At 45.5% G+C, this 20912-nt stretch overlaps 1 protein-coding gene across 1 annotated transcript in view; it reads left to right on the forward strand.

Moving 5' to 3' along the window:
• The first annotated feature begins 18618 nt into the window (after positions 1-18618).
• AGO2 (argonaute RISC catalytic component 2) overlaps positions 18619-20912 on the forward strand; it is a 93069-nt gene continuing 90775 nt past the window's right edge. Inside the window, exon 1 of the mRNA XM_074942936.1 lies at positions 18619-18779. Within this exon, the coding sequence (XP_074799037.1) occupies positions 18740-18779 (40 nt within the window). The 5' untranslated portion in view covers positions 18619-18739. The remainder of the gene's footprint in view (positions 18780-20912) is intronic.

Consider the following 20912-nt stretch of genomic DNA (forward strand, 5'->3'; position numbering starts at 1 on the left):
GCTTCTGGGGCTTCTCAATGGTTCTGCAAGCACTGGTGGATCATAAGGGACATTTCACTGACATCAGCATGGGATGGCCGGGAAAGGTCCACGATGCTCGCATCTTTAGGAACTCTGGGCTGTTTGAGCAGCTGCAAGAAGGGACTTACTTCCCAGACCAGAAAATTACCATTGGGGATGTTGAAATGCCAATAGTTATCCAGCCTACCCCTTGCTCCCAGGGCTCATGAAGCCATACACTGGCATCCTGGACAGTAGTAAGGAGCAGTTCAACTATAGGCTGAGCAAGTGCAGAATGGTGGTAGAATGTGCCTTTGGATGTTTAAAAGCTCGCTGGCACTGTTTGCTGACTAGGTCAGACCTCAGCGCAATCAACGTTTCCATTGGAGCATAAGCTTTTGTGGGTGAATACCCACTTCGTTGGATGCAACGAATCACATGTGGTGCCACCAGTCTGTGCTTGTTTGCCGGGCCCAGAATCGGCATTCCACTGTATCAACCAGCCCCACTGCCACAATGATGTCCCAATTGCCACAGCCCGTGCTTTCAGGAACGTCTGTGTCCATGTCCTCATCAAAATTGTCCTCGTGCTCGTCTCTTAGCCCGGTTCTGCATATACTCCAGGATAATGCGCGAGGTGTTTACAGTGCTCACAACAGCAGCAGTGAGCTGAGCGGGCTCCATGCTTGCTGTGGTATGGCATCTGCAGGAGAGCAGAGTTGCAGCAGAAGCAGTGGATGATGACGGATGCCACAAGATTAGATATTTGTACAGAATGATGAGAGGACCTGTGAGGTGGATTCATGGCACCAGGAGAGCAGAGTTGCAGCAGAAGCGGTGGATGACGACAACATGGAGAAATTTGCTATTGAGACTGAGCTCATTTACAAGAGCAGGAGAGCAGAGTTGCAGTAGACACGATGGATGAAGACAGTTAGCAGTCGTACTGCACCGTCTGCTGACAGCAGCACCCAGGACACAACAGCAGCGGTGACGCTGAGCTGAGCTGAGCTGAGCGGGCTCCATGCTTGCCATGGTATGGCGTCTGCACGAAAAAAAGGCACGACATGATTGTCTGCCGTTGCTTTCACGGAGGGAGGGGTGACTGACGACGTACCCAAAACCACCCGTGACAATGTTTTTGCCCCATAAGGCATTGGGAGCTTAACCCGGAATTCCAATGGGCAGCAGAGACTGCGGGAACTGTGAGATAGCTACCCACAGTGCACCACTCCGTAAGTCAATGCTAGCCACGGTAGTGAGGACGCACTCCGCCGACTTAATGCACTTAGTGTGGACATACGCAATTGACTGTATAAAATCAATTTCTAAAAATCGACTTCTATAAAATCGACCTAATTTCATAGTGTAGACATACCCTTAGTTACCCTCCTCTGCCTGAATTAACTGATAATTATTGAACACATCAAGTGCTCCAGAACCAGTCAAAAATAAGATATCTGACTGTCTTCCTTTTTAATGGCAACCATTGTTTGCAGATACAGAGGAAAGCACTGTTTGAACTTCCTCCATTTATCGTCCACATTTCCAGAGATTTTCAGCCCTTGTGGAGCTTTTTACTGCTCAGGATATTTTCTTAATTTCTTTGCACTCCTGGTACCATGTGGTGTGCAGTTCCAACTGTGGAACAGTACAGTTCTCCACATAATCTGGGTGGCATACATGCCAGTGGTCTTTAGGGCTTAGTGAGGAGTGAGTGAAGGCAATGTTCAGAAGGAATCCTCACGCCCAGGGTGAAGGGGCTGTAACATTTTGCAAGTCTGGGGTGGTTTGCTTGGGGTAGGCTCAGTATGTGCGTGTAGGGGAGGTGTAGGTAGTTCCTGTTTGCTACACCTGACCTCAGCTCAAGTTTTGTCTTGGTAAGGAGAAGGTGTTAGACTTTATCCTACAGTTCTCATGTGCTCTGTTCCCAATGTGTTGTGTACCACTGGAGAGGACAGAATACTAATCTATGTGTTATTGACATGTCTGGGCATCACTCAAGGAGGGCATAGTTAAGGTTGCATTGTGAGGCTGATGTGTACCTTAACTTTGTATTTCCTGGTTTTCAGATGTTTACGTTTGCATTACTTTAGTTCTTTATTTCCTTGTCAGAGGTTTAATTTAGCCACTCTCCACACTGTGAAAGGGCAAGAGACATCACTGTGTAATCTTAATTCTGCATTAACATTTTGCGGCATTTACTTTCCTTGTTTTGGGGGGAAATTTTAAAAAAAATTCTTAGCACCCCCATCTATCACAACCCAGCTTTCCCCCTCCACTCCTGGCTCCTTGGCAGTAATTACCACAGCATGCATTGGCTGAATGTTAGTCACTTCATTGTCCCTGCATCTTCGCTCCCCCTGTTTCTCTGTCTTTCCAGCAAAGCCTGGTTTTCCCTCTTCACCTCTCCTCCCCACAAACAGACAGATATTTGCACAGGGCCTACAGATTGAGGGACTGGAAACAGGATACAGAAAAAGCACTGGAACTAGTTGGAATTAGTAGGGATTTTTTGAAAGGGGGTGGCAGAGATGAGGGAGCATGGATGTGGCGGGTTTGAGGGAGAAACACACACTCAGTTGCGCCCCACTCACCCCCTGCCAGCCACTAGATGTACACACACAAAAGTGTACTGCTTCATAGCAGGTCTTTCCATGCACACACAGCTGGAGTTATCTCACTGCAACCATTAGGGAGATACACTCAAAAACAAGAGTATTGCCTCATACTAGATCTGGAACACAGATAAAAGATCAGTTCATTTCACTTATACTTCTTTATTGGCAGAGTGTCCTTCACCAAAGTGTTAAAGCATCAGAACATTAGGTTTCTGCCAGACACCTATATGGTAGGCCCAGTTCTCCACTGCCCTGCACCTTCTATAGTCATTTGCTTCTGTGCACACCGAATGGAAATAGATATAAAATGCTACCAATCTGATTTGAGAACAATTTATTTTCACTTTGCACAAGGGCAAATGACTCCAGAAGGTGAAAGGCAGTGGATAATCCAGCCTAATATGTCAAACATCTCCAGGATAGCGGTGTGATGTTTCATTCCATATTCTTTATGAAAATATGCTTATCATAGAATCATAGAATATCAGGGTTGGAAGGGACCCCAGAAGGTCATCTAGTCCAACCCCCTGCTCGAAGCAGGACCAATTCCCAGTTAAATCATCCCAGCCAGGGCTTTGTCAAGCCTGACCTTAAAAACCTCTAAGGAAGGAGATTCTACCACCTCCCTAGGTAACGCATTCCAGTGTTTCACCACCCTCTTAGTGAAAAAGTTTTTCCTAATATCCAATCTAAACCTCCCCCATTGCAACTTGAGACCATTACTCCTCGTTCTGTCATCTGCTACCATTGAGAACAGTCTAGAGCCATCCTCTTTGGAACCCCCTTTCAGGTAGTTGAAAGCAGCTATCAAATCCCCCCTCATTCTTCTCTTCCGCAGACTAAACAATCCCAGCTCCCTCAGCCTCTCCTCATAAGTCATGTGCTCTAGACCCCTAATCATTTTTGTTGCCCTTCGCTGGACTCTCTCCAATTTATCCACATCCTTCTTGTAGTGTGGGGCCCAAAACAGGACACAGTACTCCAGATGAGGCCTCACCAGTGTCGAATAGAGGGGAACGATCACGTCCCTCGATCTGCTCGCTATGCCCCTACTTATACATCCCAAAATGCCATTGGCCTTCTTGGCAACAAGGGCACACTGCTGACTCATATCCAGCTTCTCGTCCACTGTCACCCCTAGGTCCTTTTCCGCAGAACTGCTGCCTAGCCATTCGGTCCCTAGTCTGTAGCGGTGCATTGGATTCTTCCATCCTAAGTGTAGGACCCTGCACTTATCCTTATTGAACCTCATCAGATTTCTTTTGGCCCAATCCTCCAATTTGTCTAGGTCCTTCTGTATCCTATCCCTCCCCTCCAGCGTATCTACCACTCCTCCCAGTTTAGTATCATCCGCAAATTTGCTGAGAGTGCAATCCACACCATCCTCCAGATCATTTATGAAGATATTGAACAAAACCGGCCCCAGGACCGACCCCTGGGGCACTCCACTTGACACCGGCTGCCAACTAGACATGGAGCCATTGATCACTACCCGTTGAGCCCGACAATCTAGCCAGCTTTCTACCCACCTTATAGTGCATTCATCCAGCCCATACTTCCTTAACTTGCTGACAAGAATACTGGGGGAGACCGTGTCAAAAGCTTTGCTAAAGTCAAGAAACAATACATCCACTGCTTTCCCTTCATCCACAGAACCAGTAATCTCATCATAAAAGGCGATTAGATTAGTCAGGCATGACCTTCCCTTGGTGAATCCATGCTGACTGTTCCTGATCACTTTCCTCTCATGTAAGTGCTTCAGGATTGATTCTTTGAGGACCTGCTCCATGATTTTTCCAGGGACTGAGGTGAGGCTGACTGGCCTGTAGTTCCCAGGATCCTCCTTCTTCCCTTTTTTAAAGATTGGCACTACATTAGCCTTTTTCCAGTCATCCGGGACTTCCCCCGTTCGCCACGAGTTTTCAAAGATAATGGCCAAGGGCTCTGCAATCACAGCCGCCAATTCCTTCAGCACTCTCGGATGCAACTCGTCCGGCCCCATGGACTTGTGCACGTCCAGCTTTTCTAAATAGTCCCTAACCACCTCTATCTCCACAGAGGGCTGGCCATCTCTTCCCCATTTTGTGATGCCCAGCGCAGCAGTCTGGGAGCTGACCTTGTTAGTGAAAACAGAGGCAAAAAAAGTATTGAGTACATTAGCTTTTTCCACATCCTCTGTCACTAGGTTGCCTCCCTCATTCAGTAAGGGGCCCACACTTTCCTTGGCTTTCTTCTTGTTGCCAACATACCTGAAGAAACCCTTCTTGTTACTCTTGACATCTCTTGCTAGCTGCAGCTCCAGGTGCGATTTGGCCCTCCTGATATCTTTCCTACATGCCCGAGCAATATTTTTATACTCTTCCCTGGTCATATGTCCAACCTTCCACTTCTTGTAAGCTTCTTTTTTATGTTTAAGATCCGCTAGGATTTCACCATTAAGCCAAGCTGGTCGCCTGCCATGTTTACTTTTTATATACATGTTTATGATATGGATATGACATAACTGAGATACACTTCATGCAAGATGGGTCTTGTAAGGTATCATTGGAAAGGTTGTGATTTATTGAATGTGATTATACAATTTGTATGCATGTATCATTTCTGTATCTAAAGTGAGAAATATGGACTATGTAAGAATTACAACTGGATGTGTATTGGGAAGACACCCACCAGATGACAGGCCATCAAACTTGATGGGCCATCAGGAAGGAACAAGACCATGAAGATACTAATCTCTCTCCCTCCTGGGAGGCGTCCGGGGACCTAACTGTGACACTACTAGGTCAGGTGGTCTTATCACCTGATACTAGACATTACCTTGGACTTCTTGTAACTTTCCATTGGAAGGGTAGGGAGGTGTCAAGTTTGTGAAACAAAGGATTCCCGCCTTATGTAAATCCTATTTAAGGGTGGGGAGGAAGGCAAATGGAACTCCTCCTCTCCATGGCCTGTCTGTCCAAGAAGAAAGACTGCTAAAGCCACCTGAAGGGAAGGCAGCAGAGGAGTTCAGACTGAGACGGGATCCAGTCTGAAAAGAAATATAACTGGAACTCTGAACCACAGAAACTTTGCAACCTGCCTAAAATAACATTTAGGGTAAGAAATTACATTTTGTAACCTGTTTCTTAAGCATATTGAGCTTAGCTTGCGTACTTTGTTTTATTTGCTCAGTAATCTGCTTTGTTCTGTCTGTTATCTCTTATATTCACTTAAAATTCACCTTTTGTAGTTAATAAACTTATTTCTTGTTTATAATATAACCCAGTTTATGTAATTTCTAACTGGAGGGACAAGAAGTTGTGTATCTCTCCCTTCACATTGAGGGAGGGGGCGAATGTCATAAAACCTTTGGGTCTGTACCCCATAAAGGGAATGGACACAAGAGTGTTGGAGCAAACCCCTAAGGCTGAATCTTTCCAGAGCAGATCTCTGTCTCTCTGTGCAGCTGGGTATGGCCCTGCCTGTGTGCTTGACTAAAAGAGGCTGATGAGCCTAGCCCAGCAAGGCCAGGTAAAGGGGACCCAGGCTGGCAGAATAGGCTGACTCAATGGCATCCCAGCACATCAGGTGACACTCTCTCGGGTTTTTCATTCACTCTCTGTTTGTCAGCATAAGCCATGCCTGTTATATTAGTGTTTGAATAAAACATCTTAAGAATACGTCTATATACATCAGCTTGATCATTATTTGTATTAGCAATAGCATCATATGGTACATTTACAAAGTCTTCTGGTGTCATACACTCACATAAAGAGCGTTACAAAATCATCATGCATTAAGTTTGGGGTTACGGAACCTTGCGGTAACCATTCCAGTACATTACTTTTATCACAAGGCCCAAATTGTTTACTTAATGCATGGGCTTGCTCTGCTGTTAATGGTTTACTTTCATGTTTTATTAGGGGAGGAGGTGGATTTACTCCCCCATATTGTGTAACCGAAGTTACTACGGGAGCCATTGTTGCGGTTCAAATACAAGACAGAACAAGGCTTTAAGCAAGCAAGCAGGCTGGTCTGCTGACGGGCTGGTCTCCTGTCAGCTTTCCACCCTCTCTTTTATTTCTCTCCCTCCTCCTGTGCATTACATACTCCAACAGATAAAAGGAATACACTGGCTTTGTTTAATATTCTTATTTACCAATTTCTATCTACCGCATTCCTTGCTCTCGGGCCTTGAGCCCAGTCCTGGGAGGCTTCCCACGGTTCATGTCATCTGGGCGAGATTCCAAGGTTCATGCCCTTGAGAGGAGCCGTGTGTGCACTGCTCCTACACAACACTCCGGGTGTGCCCTGAATGTTGCCAAGTGCATGAACCCCGCATGAATGCTACAAGCCATAGGTGGTGTTTTATATTCCTCTGGCAGCTTAGGGTACAGCTAATTTGTCTCTCCCACCAACCCTTCAAGGGCCGTGGGTAAAGCTGCTTTTGTATAAGGTGGGGAGGAAGTTTCCTCACCCTCTGTGTCATTTTCACTGTCACTCTCCCCTCCTGGATGGTATGCTGCAAGGGGATTCTTACACTTTGCACCTGCCATGCCCTTATATGATTGTACCTCCCTCTGCAGTTTAGAGATTTTATGTTGGCAGGTTACATGGCTTGTACAGGAGTTTTGATTAACCTGCATCTCCCTCATAAGCTGCCTTATGGCTGCTTGTGCCTCTTGGAGCTCAATTGCTCCTACTTCTGCTGCCTTTTCAGCAGCAGAGGCTCGCCTACTTGCTTTCCCTATTTGTTGTTCCAACTGGGAGACCTCATGTGTAAGTGAGGCAACTTTAGCTTTTTCAGCATTGAGGTCTATTAAATGCTGCTTCTCTAAATGTTCACCCTTCTTCTTTTCAGGAGGGTGATCTCCTGGTTAAGTAGGAGAGTCTGTTAAGTTCCTTGCTAAAAGTGACAAGGCGGTATAGGAGGGCTTGGGAAAGAGGAGACTAAGGGGGGATATGATAGAGGTATATACAATCATGAGTGGTGTGGAGAAAGTGAATAAGTAAAAGTTATTTACTTGTTCCCATAATATAAGAACTAGGAGGCCACCAAATGAAATTAATGGGCAGCAGGTTTAAAACAAATAAAAGTAAGTTCTTCACACAACGCACAGTCAACCTGTGGAACTCCTTGCCTGAGGAGGTTGTGAAGGCTAGGACTATAACATGGTTTAAAAGAGAACTAGATAAATTCATGGAGGTTAAGTCCATTAATGGGTATTAGCCAGGATGGGTAAGGAATGGTGTCCCTAGCCTCTGTTTGTCAGAGGGTGGAGCTGGATGGCAGGAGAGAGATCAGTTGATCATTACCTGTTAGGTTCACTCCCTCAGGGGCACTTGGCATTGGCCACTGTCAGCAGACAGGATACTAGGCTGGATGGACCTTTGGTCTGACCCAGTATGGCCATTCTTATGTTCTTATGAGGGCGCTACGTCGCTCACTTTTCTTTGGGACAGGTTTACTCAGATTGTAACATTCCCATAGCATGTTGAACACTTCCAGAGCCTCCAGCCCGATAATGGAACCTGGGTTCCATGGGTTGTGCCCTTTTCCAAAGAAATCGATACCATGGTCCACAGATAATTTATTATGTTCAGCTTCCCATCCCTTAAGGCTGAAGACTCTGCTCATCTTTGAACACCTAAGGACCTTACCAATCCTCTAGAAAATGAAGGTTTCTTTTGTGTCCCACCAAAGGGATCACTACTATGCCATTCCAGGAGCCCACTAAAAAAAAATGAAATGGCCACTGCATGGCTCTGGAAGGGTGTTTTGGAGTTCCAGAGCAGGCACTTATGGTTACTGTAAAAATAATAACCTTCTGACTCACACTTCCAATAAAAACATTCCCTACCATAAAAAAAAAAAAACATGAAGGAGAGATACCGAAGCTAACCTTAAACAAGGCTGGAGGTGTCTTTTCTGTGACCACCAAGCAGCTGGTCACTAACCCCTTTGTTTGGGGTACCACAGAAATTAGGGTCGGACTCCGGGTCCAGTCGCCCCAATAGCTGCTGCAGGATTTTAAAAGGCCTTTCGAGTGGAATTGGAGAAAAGCAGTTATTCTGACCCACTGCCAGTTCTCCACCCAGAACTAAATTAAGGACACTGTGTCCAGGCCACACAATCCTTTTTCGTAGCGGGAACCTGACATACCCAAGGTCAGACCGACCTTTCCAATATCCACCCTGAGCTAATGGGCTAATCAGTCACTATATTGCAAATTAAAACAAAACACAGGACTTCTCAGGGAAAAGAAAACCTAAAGAGAGATCCTGCTGCGGTCGCCAATGGGTAGAAAGGGTGGAAAGGCAAAGAAATATATGTGGGATAAGGCAAGAGATTCCTACGCTTCCTGTTTCCTTAGATTCGACCCTCCCTATCCAGCATCTGTCATCTGGTAGGTTTGATCTTCCCATAAAGAGTCCCTGCCACCTTGAATAACGAGGAGTCAGTCGTGATAAGGTGAAAAGCAAATGAAGTGTATTGAGGGATTGGTGTTCAACAAATGGGTCAAAGAAAAGGAGGCAGTAAACAGTAAAATTATGCAATACAGTGATTTCCCCAAAATGAACCCTATAAACAGGTAAGTAAACCCCTTAATAGAAACCTCCTTCTATAGATCAAGCGTTTATTGTTGCCTGGGACCTCTATCCTCCAGCTAGTTGAAAGCCATTGGAAAGGAACTCCAGGGAGTCCCCTGATGTTCCTCTAGGTCTGTAGAAGAGTAGAAGGTACATTAGGGGACAGCAGCTGATGGTAAGTGGAATGTGGCTGTCTGTCCTTCTCTTCTCCTTGCAGGTGCTGACAAAGTAGAAGCAGAGTTGTGGAAGAAAAAGCCTAGCCCCCTCTACCACTAGGATGGGTAGGTGAATACAAGTCAGACCCTTACTGTCACTCAGATGGACAGCAGCTGAGCAGTGCTTGGGGCAGACTTATATAATCTGACCCGGGAAACCCCACAGAAGGAGCAGAAAACCCCTTCTGGGAAACCCTGTGGAAAGGGTGGTAAAAACCAGTTTTATCCAGAAGTTGTTTACCACTTCTGAGGAGAAATAAAAGGCGGGAAAACTGTGATCAGCTGGATCACATGGGCACAAACTCCATTTTGAAAATCAGTATGGGATCCTGAAATTATACAAAACATGAAAAATGGACATAAGCCAAATATACAAAATAGACATAACCCAACACCTGAAATATAGTCCCAACACCTGAGTTAATATTAAATCTCTGCTTCCTTGCCCCAGTGGACCAATTTATGATGGAGACATATGTATATCTATATAGATGTAGATATAGAGTAGACAAACACACCTATCCTCCTAAGCACTCATTTGACTCACAGTGTAGAAAATGTACTATTCCAAGAGGAATAAGCATAAATGATGGCATGCTGAAGGGAAATGTTTGCCACTTAATTGTACTATGACCAGGAACTGGTGGACAAAACACACACGAATATCCCATAGAGACAATCCTATACTAGTTGAAAAGAGGTGGAATTCTGTCTCTGTTTTCCATGGTTGTAAGTACCTGGTTCTTTAGGGCTATCACAGTTACAAATGAGAATAAGTCTCATTATCCACATTGGAGCAAAGTAATTCATTTTCTAAATAATTTTTAAATGGTTTTCTTACAGGGTGCTTTTTGTATTACAGATGGTCCCAATTAAGTGTATTTTTCTGACTTGGAACAATGATTGTCCTGAACAAAGAAAAAGAAGAAAAGAAATACTCAGTAATGGGCATTAGATATTACACTGCTTATCTAAGGACTGACCCATAAGAGCTGCTACAAATCTAAATGAAAGGACTTGGATTTACTTGGAATCCTGTGATGAGGTGTGTACCCTACACAGGCACTGAAAGGGCTAATGCGGACCTGAGAAGCCATTTGGCTACCTGGCTGCACCTGGAGGATGGGCAAGGTTTAATTTGAGATGAAGCCTAGTTGAGACGGGGGTGGGAGAGGTCTATAAACAGAGGAAGTTGAGCTAGGACTTAGGGTGGAGGACTAACTGGACTGATTGGAGATGGTGGATTTTCTGATCCTAAATGAAGTCACTCAGGAAACTGAAGAAGAGTCTGTTAGAGAGGGATAATGGCTACAAAGTAGGGGAGAGGGAAGAGTAGAAGCAAAATCAGATGATGTTGATATCAGTAAAACAAGTGATAAAAATGGTGCATGCTTAGAAAAGTTAATTGATTAAAACAATTCAGTGGTTTTAGATGATGACACTCCAACTAGATTTAATGCAGCAGATAGTAGTTTTTCCTGCTTAGACCTGGGAATTATAACGGCAGATACTGCAAGTAAATGCAACTTGGAAATATATAAGGAAGAAGGAATGGGATGTGATAATTTCCCTATACTTCTTACTTTTCAAGGGCAAGGTAAGATTGAAGGTATCCACCAAGAATTTTAAGAAGGATAACTGGGAGACATTTACAAGTAAATGTACAGAATTTATGAATAATCATTGTGTGACTGATGACCTAGAGAATTTCAATGATAATGTAATAATGGGATTAATAGAAGCAGTTACTATAGCTATATCTAGGATATTGAAGTATCCCAAAACTAAATACTCACTTCTGTGGTAGAATGAGGAGTCCAAAATGGCAGTTAAAGAAAAGAACAAAGCCTACAGAAAAGCTAAATATACAATGAATAGCAAATATCTAATGAACTATAAAAGCAGTCATTAGGACAAGGAATTATAAAAAAAAAAATCAAAGAAAGAGAGTTGGAGGAAGTACTGTGGGCAGATAAACAAAGACAAGACATCAGAAATATACAGGCAAATCAGAAGATTGAATGGAATTTAGACTGAAAATAGCCACATGCCAGGTCTTATTGGCATTGACAACATAGTTAAAAGTTCTGGTAATGAGAAAACAGAAGTTTTAGCAGAAACTTTCTAAGGGTGAGTAATGGTGGAAATGAAAGTGATGTTTTCCTCCAGATTAAAAGACAATTCACTGAAAAGAGTCATAGTCTATTATGTAGTTGGGGTAAACATGAAGATACTATGCTGAATGAATAGCTTTGTATGTGAGAACTTGAGAAAGCTGTTGATATAAGCAAGATTACATCCCCAGGTAAAGATAATATATGTAACATAATGCTTAATCCTCAAACTACTTTCAGAGAGGTATTTATCTTGAAATTATTTAACACTATATGGGAGAAAAGGAGTGATATTGGTAAGGTAGAAATATGCAGCAGTAATTCCCATACAAAAAACAGGCAAACTATCCCCAAAACTCAATACCTATAATCCAATTGCCTTTGGTAAAACTATGGAGAGAATGGTGACTGAAAGATTGGTTCCTATTTGAAAAAAAATGGTACTATAGATGAAGTATAGAGTGGTTTTAGGAGAGGAAGAAGTACTATTGATTGCATTGCTAAATTAGAAACTGAAATACAAAAATTTGAGGCACAAGGGTTTCATGACAGCTGTCTTTCTAGATATTGAGAAGGTATATAACATGCTGTGGAGGGAAGTCATATGGCACAAAGTAAGTGCACTAGAGAGAGGGGAAGAATGTAGGGTAGATCAGAATTTGAGTAAAAGGATCATTCAGATCAAAGTTGGGAAAGTTATGTCAAATATATACAATATTAAAAATGGTACACCACAGGATAGTGTTCATAAAATTGTAGGACTGGAAGGAACCTTGAGAGATCACCTAATCTAGTCACCTGAACTCATGGCAGGACTAAGTATCTAGACCAGGGGTTTTCAAACTTGATTGTACCCCCGACCCTTTTCTGACAACAAAAATTACTACACGACCCTATGAGGGGAGACCAAAGCCTGAGCCACACTATCCCAGGTGGTGGGGCCCAAGTCCCACTGTCCCAGGCAGGGGTGCCCAAGCCCCACCACCCTCGGTGGGGGGTCGAAGCTCCAGGGCTTCAGCCCCAGGCAGGGGGCCTGTAACCTGAGCCCTGCCACCCAGGGTCAAAGCTTAGCCTTTGGCCTCAGGCGGTGGGGCTCAGGCTTTGGCCCTGGGCCCCAGCAAGTCTAAGCCAGCCCTGGCAATCCCGTTCAAATGGGGTCCCAACCCACTTTGGGGTCTCAACCCACGGTTTGAGAACCACTGATCTAGACCATCCCTGGCAGTTGTTTGTCTAACCTAATCTTAAAAATCCCCAATGATGGAGATTCCACAACATCCCTAGGCAATTTATTCCAGTACTTAACTACCCTGACAGGAAGCTTTTCCTAATGACCAACCTAAACCACCTTTGCTGCAAGTTAAGCTCATTGCTTCTTGTCCTATCTTCAGAGGTTAAGGAGAATCCATTTTCTTCCTCTTCTTTGTAACTACCTTTTATGTACTTAAACTGTTATGTCCCTTCTCAGTCTTCTCTTCTCCCGACTAAACAAACTCAATTTTTTACAATCTTCCCTCATAGGTCTTGTAATTTTGAGACCTTTAATCACTTTTGTTGCTCCGGACCTCTCCCATGAGGCTGAAGCCTTGAGCCCTGTCACCGCCCATGGATTTGAAAATATTTACTGGAGCTCTGCTCTGTTGGGCTCCTGCTGAATTTAAGTCCAGCTGACTGTTACTTATCACCTTATTATCTTGTAGGTGTTTGCAAATTGATTGCTTAATTATTTGCTCCATTATCTTTCTGGGTACTGAAGTTCAGCCCAACCTTATTTAATATGATAAATGATCTCCCAAACAAGTAGTGCAATAGGTATCACTATATTTGCAGATAATTGTGCTCTGTGGGTTAGGAACAGGAATACTGAGGTAGCAGAAAAGAGAATCAACAAAGCATTATGAGAGACCTCTGAGGAAATGCATGGGGTTTCAAGATCTCCATTGCTAACACCAAAGGATTGATCTTTACAAAAAGGAAAGTTATAAAAGAACATAAACTGTATCTGTATGGAGAACAAATAGATATAATTAAGAGTTCAAATTCTAAGGGGTAATTAGTACTAAATTATGTTGAAAAGATCATATTAACTAGGCTAAAGATAAATGTACAAGAAGGATTAATCTGCTTAAAAGTCTTGCTGGGCCTGGGACTAATGGGGGGGAGGGAGAGATGGATAAGAAAACACTGCTGATGCTATACAGAGTCTTAATCAGACTAGCTTTTGACTATGGCTTTCTGTCAGCATCAGAATTTAACAAATTAGATTTAATACAAGCCCAGGCACTACGAATTGTGTGCTCTAGATTTATTACAATACTATATGAGCACTACAGATAGCTTCTAGTGAAATGCCTGTTACAGTATGAATGAAACCACTGGACCTAACTTTCTGGGCCAAAGTTAATGGAATCTGCAATGATGAAAGTACCAAACATATGAGGATTGTTGAGAATTCAATACGTGAACTATAGCACATGATGTTAGAACTCCATATGCCGTTTGAGTTTAAGAGTGGATGCAGGAGAAACAAGGAAAAACTGAATGAAGTCAAAACTTTTAGTCAATGGAGAATTAGTTATGGATGGCAAGTCGCATGTCCAAATGTGGTATTAGATTTATTTGATAGTAAATATTTAAAATGAAGTGCATCAGTATATAGATAAAAAGTACAGTAGGTTTCCTCAAATATATATACAGATGGGTCCAAAAAAGAAAAAAACAAGAAAGTAGGGGCAGCACATTGTATACCAAAACTTGGAATTAGCTAATCTAAAAGAATATCAGATGGAGTATATGTCTGACAGTTGAGGTAGTAGCAATAATGCTAATATTAAATTGGATCTGGAATGTATCCCCAGCAGCAGCAGTCCCTTTTTCTGATTCCACCTCAGGCTTTATGGTGGTGTGTTTTTGTTTTGTTTTTTTAAAAGGGTGTTTCAGTATGTAGAAGTGACTTAATCAGTGAAATTATATTTCTATTAACTGAGTTAGTTCAGATGTGGATACATGGAGCATTACCTTGGATCCCATCACATATTGTGGGGGGAAAACAGGGAACAAAATGGCAGACAAAGCAGCTAAAAATGCTGTAAGAAATGGAAGGATTGACACAAATACCATTGAGTAAACAGGAATTAATATAAAAGAGATGGCAAAAGATTTGGATGAATTGGAAAAAGAGGAAGTTTTTTTTAATTGTGCCCTTGAGTAGAGGACTATGACATACTTCAGAGCCTGAATAGAATTAATGAAGTGCTTTTGTTTAGAGTACTAATTGGCCACTGTGGCTTAAACAAAAATATTTTTCAAATAATTAGACACAGATGGACGATGTGCACTTAGGTGGAAGAAACATTTACTCACCTTTTATAGATATGTAAGGGTTCTGATCTTAAAAAAAAGGGAGAAGCTTTTTTGAGGAATTCAAATGTATTAAGGTGTAAAAGTTATTGTTGTTTAGTAAAAACATTGGGAAAATGGAGTATTATTAAAAAAGGCACTCTTACATTACCTAAAAGACACATGACAGACCAAGACAATGTAAACCACTAAGTACTGAAGTTTTATAGTTGGTGGTGGCTATAGAATATCCAGTCAAGTCTCCTTCACTATTAAAAAAGAGGGAAAATGAATGGATGGGGCTGCAGGGAGGAGAGGAAGCTTGCAGTCGTTGTCTTAGCATATGTGCAACATGCCTCAGGTGGCACATGACCAGGATTCATCACTGAATTTGGTCCGCTGGTTGGATAGCTCTCTGGGATTAGCCTGTGGGGAGATAGTCAAGGAAAATTCCCTGAAGATGAAGAAGGCCCTGGGGTCCTCTCCTGAGTAGAGATGTATGGTATCAAGCAGAGTGGCCCAGGGGTGGGTCCTGGGGCTGGTTTTGTTCAACTCTTTATTAATGATCTGCATGATGGGATTAATTGCACCCTCAGCAAGTTTGCAGATGAAACTAAGCTGTGGGGGAGAGGTAGATATGATGGAGGGTAAGGATAGGGTCCAGAGTGACCTAGACAAATTGGAGGATTGGGCCAAAAGAAATCTGATGAGGTTCAACAAGGACAAGTGCAGAGTCCAGCACTTAGGAAGGAAAAATCCCATGCATCGCTACAGGCTGGGGACCGACTGGCTAAGCAGCAGTTGCAGAAAAGGACCTGGGAATTATAGTGGACGACAGGCTGGATATGAGTCAGCAGTGTGCCCTCGTTGCCAAGAAGGCCAATGGCATATTGTGCTGTATTAGTAGGAGCATTGCCAGCAGATCGAGGGAAATGATTATTCCCCTCTATTTAGCACTGGTGAGGCCACACCTGGAGTTTTGCATCCAGTTTTGTCCCCCCACTATAGAAGGGATGTAGACAAATTGGAGAGAGTCCAGCGGAGGGCAACGAACATGATTGGGAGCTGGGGCACATGACTTATGAGGAGAGGCTGAGGGAACTGGGCTTATTTAGTCTGCAGAAGAGAAGAGTGAGGGGGGATTTGATAGCAGCCTTCAACTACCTGAAGGTGGGGGGTTTCAAAGAGGATGGAGCTCAGCTGTTCTCAAGGGTGGCAGATGACAGAACAAGAAGCAGTGGTCTCAAGTTGGAGTGGGGGAGGTCTAGGTTGGATATTAGGAAACACTATTTCACTAGGAGGGTGTTGAAGCACTGGAATGTGTTACCTAGGGAGGTGGTGGAATCTCCATCCTTAGAGGTTTTTAAGGCCCAGCTTGACAAAGCCCTGGCTGGGATGATTTAGTTGGGGTTGGTCCTGCTTTGAGGAGGGGATTGGAGTAGATGATCTCCGAGGTCTCTTCCAACTCTAATATTCTATGATAAGAGGCCAGAGGAGACATGAAATAGCCCCTGGGGTGAAGCTGTCTCTGGTGGGAAGCTCTGACAAAGGAGTAGGATCTGGTCTTCCAGGAAGTGTTCTTTTAAGGAGCAAGGCAGGGAAAATGAAGAAGAGGGGTTAAAAAAAATCAAGCCTGGCGAGGGCAGAAGTTGGCTTAAGTTGGTACTTTCTGTTTGGGATTTTGTTGTGGGATTCTAGGGCAGAATCCTATGAGTCCCCCTTCTTTCAGGATCTGGATCACAGAGGGGCTATGGAGAGGCCCTGCTGACAGGCTCATGTAGAAGCCCAGGGATATAGCAGGGGTGGGTCTGATACAGACAGATACTGCCTCCTAGCTACAGAGACCCTGGACTGGAACCCAGAGAAGTGGGCATGAAGCCTCCCTGATATAAGGGGATAAGGACAGAGCCCAGAGTTAACCTTCTGTGATGATATTTGGACTTTTATTTATTGAAATCTGTTACACCCAAAAGGGATGGACTTAATTGTGACCTGAATGGAGGTCTGAGTCACAGGAAGAGATGGGTAACCAGAGTGCTGTTGGCAGGGCATGCCAGTTGGGGAGGGAGGTTCTACACCTCACCTGGTCACAAAGAGGTGCTCCAGCAGTGAGTCTGTTTTTTCCATAGAACCAGGTCATGCACCAAGCTAAGAACTACATGCAATTACATGTCAGAGTAGTTAACCGCTTGAACTTAATTATTGCTTCTATGCAGTATATATTGTATCCTGTTCTTCTTAATGTTCTATTTTAGGATTTTGTTCCCTTATTAAATGTATAATATAAGTTTATATATAGAAAGAAATATACTGCAGAAAGTGACCATTAGGAAGGTTGACATGATTGATTAATACTGATAATCTGCAATATGACTATTTATAATTCTCTCATGTTACCAAAAACAATGTATCACTCTCCTCTTTTATAACAACTTTTTATGTATTTGAAGACTGTTATTCTGTCGTCTTCTCACCTCTTCCTCTCCACAGTAAACAAATACGGGGATTGGGTCTGCCTGCTTTATATGTGGGGTCTGAGGAAGTCTAATCCCCAGGGGGTGAGATTTCCTCTGTTGAGGAATCCCCAAAATAAGCAGGGGGGTAAACTGTGTCCTGGCCTTATCCCTATTGGCCATGGGTTTCCTACAACTGTGCTTACCTCAGCAGAGGGAATTCCCACTCAGCTGGGGAAGGAGCTTCCTCCAATCCTGCCCTAAAGGCAAGAGTATCAGTCAACCATTTTAGAGTGACCTAGCAGAAGTAGGGACAGAGGCCCCTGAAGAACAGCTGCCAAGTAGGCAGGACAATACTCCACCCTTTGTGACCCTTCTTCTGTTCTTTTTCCTTTTGCACACAGTAGTTTATTTTCTTAAGGACTGAAATACTTTCCGCTAATGAAAATCTTTGGGCTCAGACTACATGATCTGATGGGGCCCCTTTGATGTTAAAGTCTATGAAATGGGCTGATGGCTTCTTGTTGCCCCCAAAACTAGTAGCTAGGAAGGCAGGAAAGGCCCCTATGGTCTGCACCTAGAAAACACGAAGGGGGGAGAAAGAACTGGAGCCAGTGGGGGCAAATGAGAGCATGAGCTAGGGCAAAGGTGGGACAGGAGCTGCAGGCATGCTGAGAACAGATGCAACAGGATTTTGGGACGGGGGGAAACTGGAAGGATCAGCATTGCGAGTGCCTGGGGTAGGAGCAGTTGGGGTGGGCTTGGGTGCTGGAACTAGGGGAGTGGGGTTAGGGTGACCAGATAGCAAGTGTGAAAAATCGGGATGGGGGGTGGGGGTAATTGGCCCCATATAAGAAAAAGCCCCAAATAGCGGGACATTGGGTCAGCTGGTGCTAGTGCACCCCTTAGCCTGAAGGAGTTTCAGTCCTGTACAGGGTTTACCGTTTGATTCAATGGCTCTCAGCATCCCGCTTCCCCACTATAAAATTATTCCAGCGCCCCTGGGTCGGGCAGCTATGGCAGTGGGGAAGGAGATGCCAGTGTCAGCGGGGATGTGTCACTGGCCCACCCGCCCGCCGAGAGGGAAGGATGGGGTGGGCCGCCGCCTCGGGGAGGCGGGGAAGGTCCGTCGCTCAGCTCTGGGGGCGGCAGATCCGGGACGCTGAGGTGGCTGTCCCCGCTTCCCGCCAGTAGAGGGAGGGACGAGAAGGAAGCCGGGGGGAGGAGCGTCCGCCTCCCCCGTGACCACCCGGCTCCTCCTCGCCCAGTGCCGCTGAGTAACCTGGTTTCCCGGCTCGGAGTCGGCCCTCCTCCTCGCTTCCCTGAGCGTCAGTGCAGCCGGGGCTCGGGCTAGCTCCCCAGAGCCGCTGCTGAAGTAGGAACCGCCTGCCCTGGAGAGAGGCGCCGCCGCCGCCTCCTCACACGGAGACATGTATCCGGGAGCTGCCGCCGCCGCCTCCCCCGGACCCGGTGAGTCCCCAGCCACCCGCTGCTCCCCGGCTCGAGCTGGGTTTGAACGCGTGGGACCGTTGGTGCGTGAGCCACTCCGCCAGCGCGAGACGCAGCGCGAGTCCCCCGCGAGACGGGGCTGGGGGTGGGGGGTCTGTCTGGGGAGAGTGCGCGAGGTGCCAACCGCCCAGCCCTGGGGGAAGGGGGGCGTGAAGCACTCGCGAGCCTCAGCGCGCGCGTCGGCTCCCCACCCCCGGCCGGGCCTTATGGAGTCTCTCGGAATGGCCGCGCGGCCCGGCTGTGTGCTGTAGAAGCGGGCGGGGAAGGAGGGGTCAGGCCGCCGCCGTCCCCTCCTCCTCAGGGAGGGATCGAGCGAGCGTGCGTATCCTGAGGCCTCTTTGTGGGCAGGGGTCCCTTCCTCTCTTTGCCGCGGTGGGGGCTGTCCCCGGAGGTAGGGAAGGCTTCGGGTGTAGGCCCTGCGGGAAGCCTGCGGACGCGGGGAGGGGCTGCCTGGCTGCAAAGCAGCCGCAGGAACTCGGGGGGCCTGCTCGCCTCCTTCACCCTAGAGCCTCGCACGCAGACACTGGCACAGTGCCCCGTTGCTGCCCCTGCTCAGGACCTCTTACGCCAGCCGGGGAGGCCACTGGACGTGCTGGGGGCACAGTGCATGGCAGCAGCGGGGCCGTTGTAACCACCGTGGTCGTCATTGCATGCACTGGGATGGCCTGTTGCTACCCACCCTGTGTACTGGTGTCGCCAGTCAGGACCCTGCTGCTAATTCCAGTATACCCTGCTGCTGCTTCTGCCAGTACTATAGTGCTGGGGTCAATGCCCAGGAGCATGCCCTGGCTGTCCTGTGGACCATCAGGATCATTGTTGCACACACTCACTACTTGTGGCTGCACCGCTGCCAATATTGGACATGCTGTGATCGCCACTGAGGGCACAACCATTAGACGTGCTGGTATTGCCATTCAGGGTTTTGCAGCTCCGATTGGGTTTATAACATTAGTGTGAAGCCCTGCCACCACTGCTGTGGCAGTTGGGTTTGTTGTTCTGGAGTGGTGAAAGTGAGGAGGAATTCACCAGTTTTGGTGGGTGTTGTCATACTAGATCATGTGGTGACAAATAATCTTTCTGGGGAGCTGGAACTCATCAAGGAGAAGACTAAGGGACTAGAGAAGAAATTTATCCAAAACAAGTTCATGTCCCCAAACAAGCTTGTAACTAGCAAGTGAAAGTGTGAGTTTGTGTACCCGGATCATAAAAACAATGAAGAGTAAATATTGATCGGAGCAGGGACTGGAGCCCAGGTGTTCTCCTTCCCAAATGTGTGCCCTCACCACCAGGCTATAAGGTCAATCTCACACTCTCTCTGGGCCAGTGAATATTTAGTTACTAATACAGAATGGAACAGTTTCAGCAGGAGAGATTGAAAAAGATCCACCTCAGAATAGCTAATAACCTGGTGGTTGGGGCACTCCCTTGGGAAGGGGGAGACCTGAGTTGATGTCCCTGTTCCAGAGTGAGAATTCAAAGCTGGGTCTCCCACATCCTAGATGAATGCCCGAAGCACTAGGCTATTGGGTGTAAGGGGGGCACCTTCACTTCGGATTTGTGACTGACTCCTAAGTCCCCTTATGAATCTCATCTAAAAAAGCAAAATGTTCTGTTGTGACACTTCTGAAACTTTTTTTTCCTTTTTTTGGACAAACAGTATGGCAGAATGGATATAAATTCACTAAATGTTTCAGTCAACTCAGATCTGCATTTGTGGTAGGGAGGTTGGGGGACGTTTAGCAAAATAAATTGCACCTAGCTCTAAATTTCATCTCATAGCAGAGGAGGAGAGTGAAGATCCAGGGGGCAGGGCTTTCCCAATCAGTGAGTTGAAAAGAAGCTCTCTTTTAGCAAGGGAGTGGGAGCTGTGCTTTTCTTTCTTTTAACCCCTGGAGCTCAGGCCTGTTGCTAGACATACTGGGGAAACTGATTATGCTGTGTGTAGCAGCAGCATCAAACTCAGATTCTGCTATTGCTATGCACCTGTGCTCATGCCCTGCTTCTGCAGACACTAGTGCTATTATTTTCATCCTCCCACTTACACACACTGGGGCCTCTGCGTGCATCCCACTACTGCTGACAGGTTCATCTCAT

This window comes from Natator depressus, chromosome 2, assembly GCF_965152275.1.
Source record: "Natator depressus isolate rNatDep1 chromosome 2, rNatDep2.hap1, whole genome shotgun sequence".
In the NCBI taxonomy this organism is placed as follows: domain Eukaryota; kingdom Metazoa; phylum Chordata; order Testudines; family Cheloniidae; genus Natator; species Natator depressus.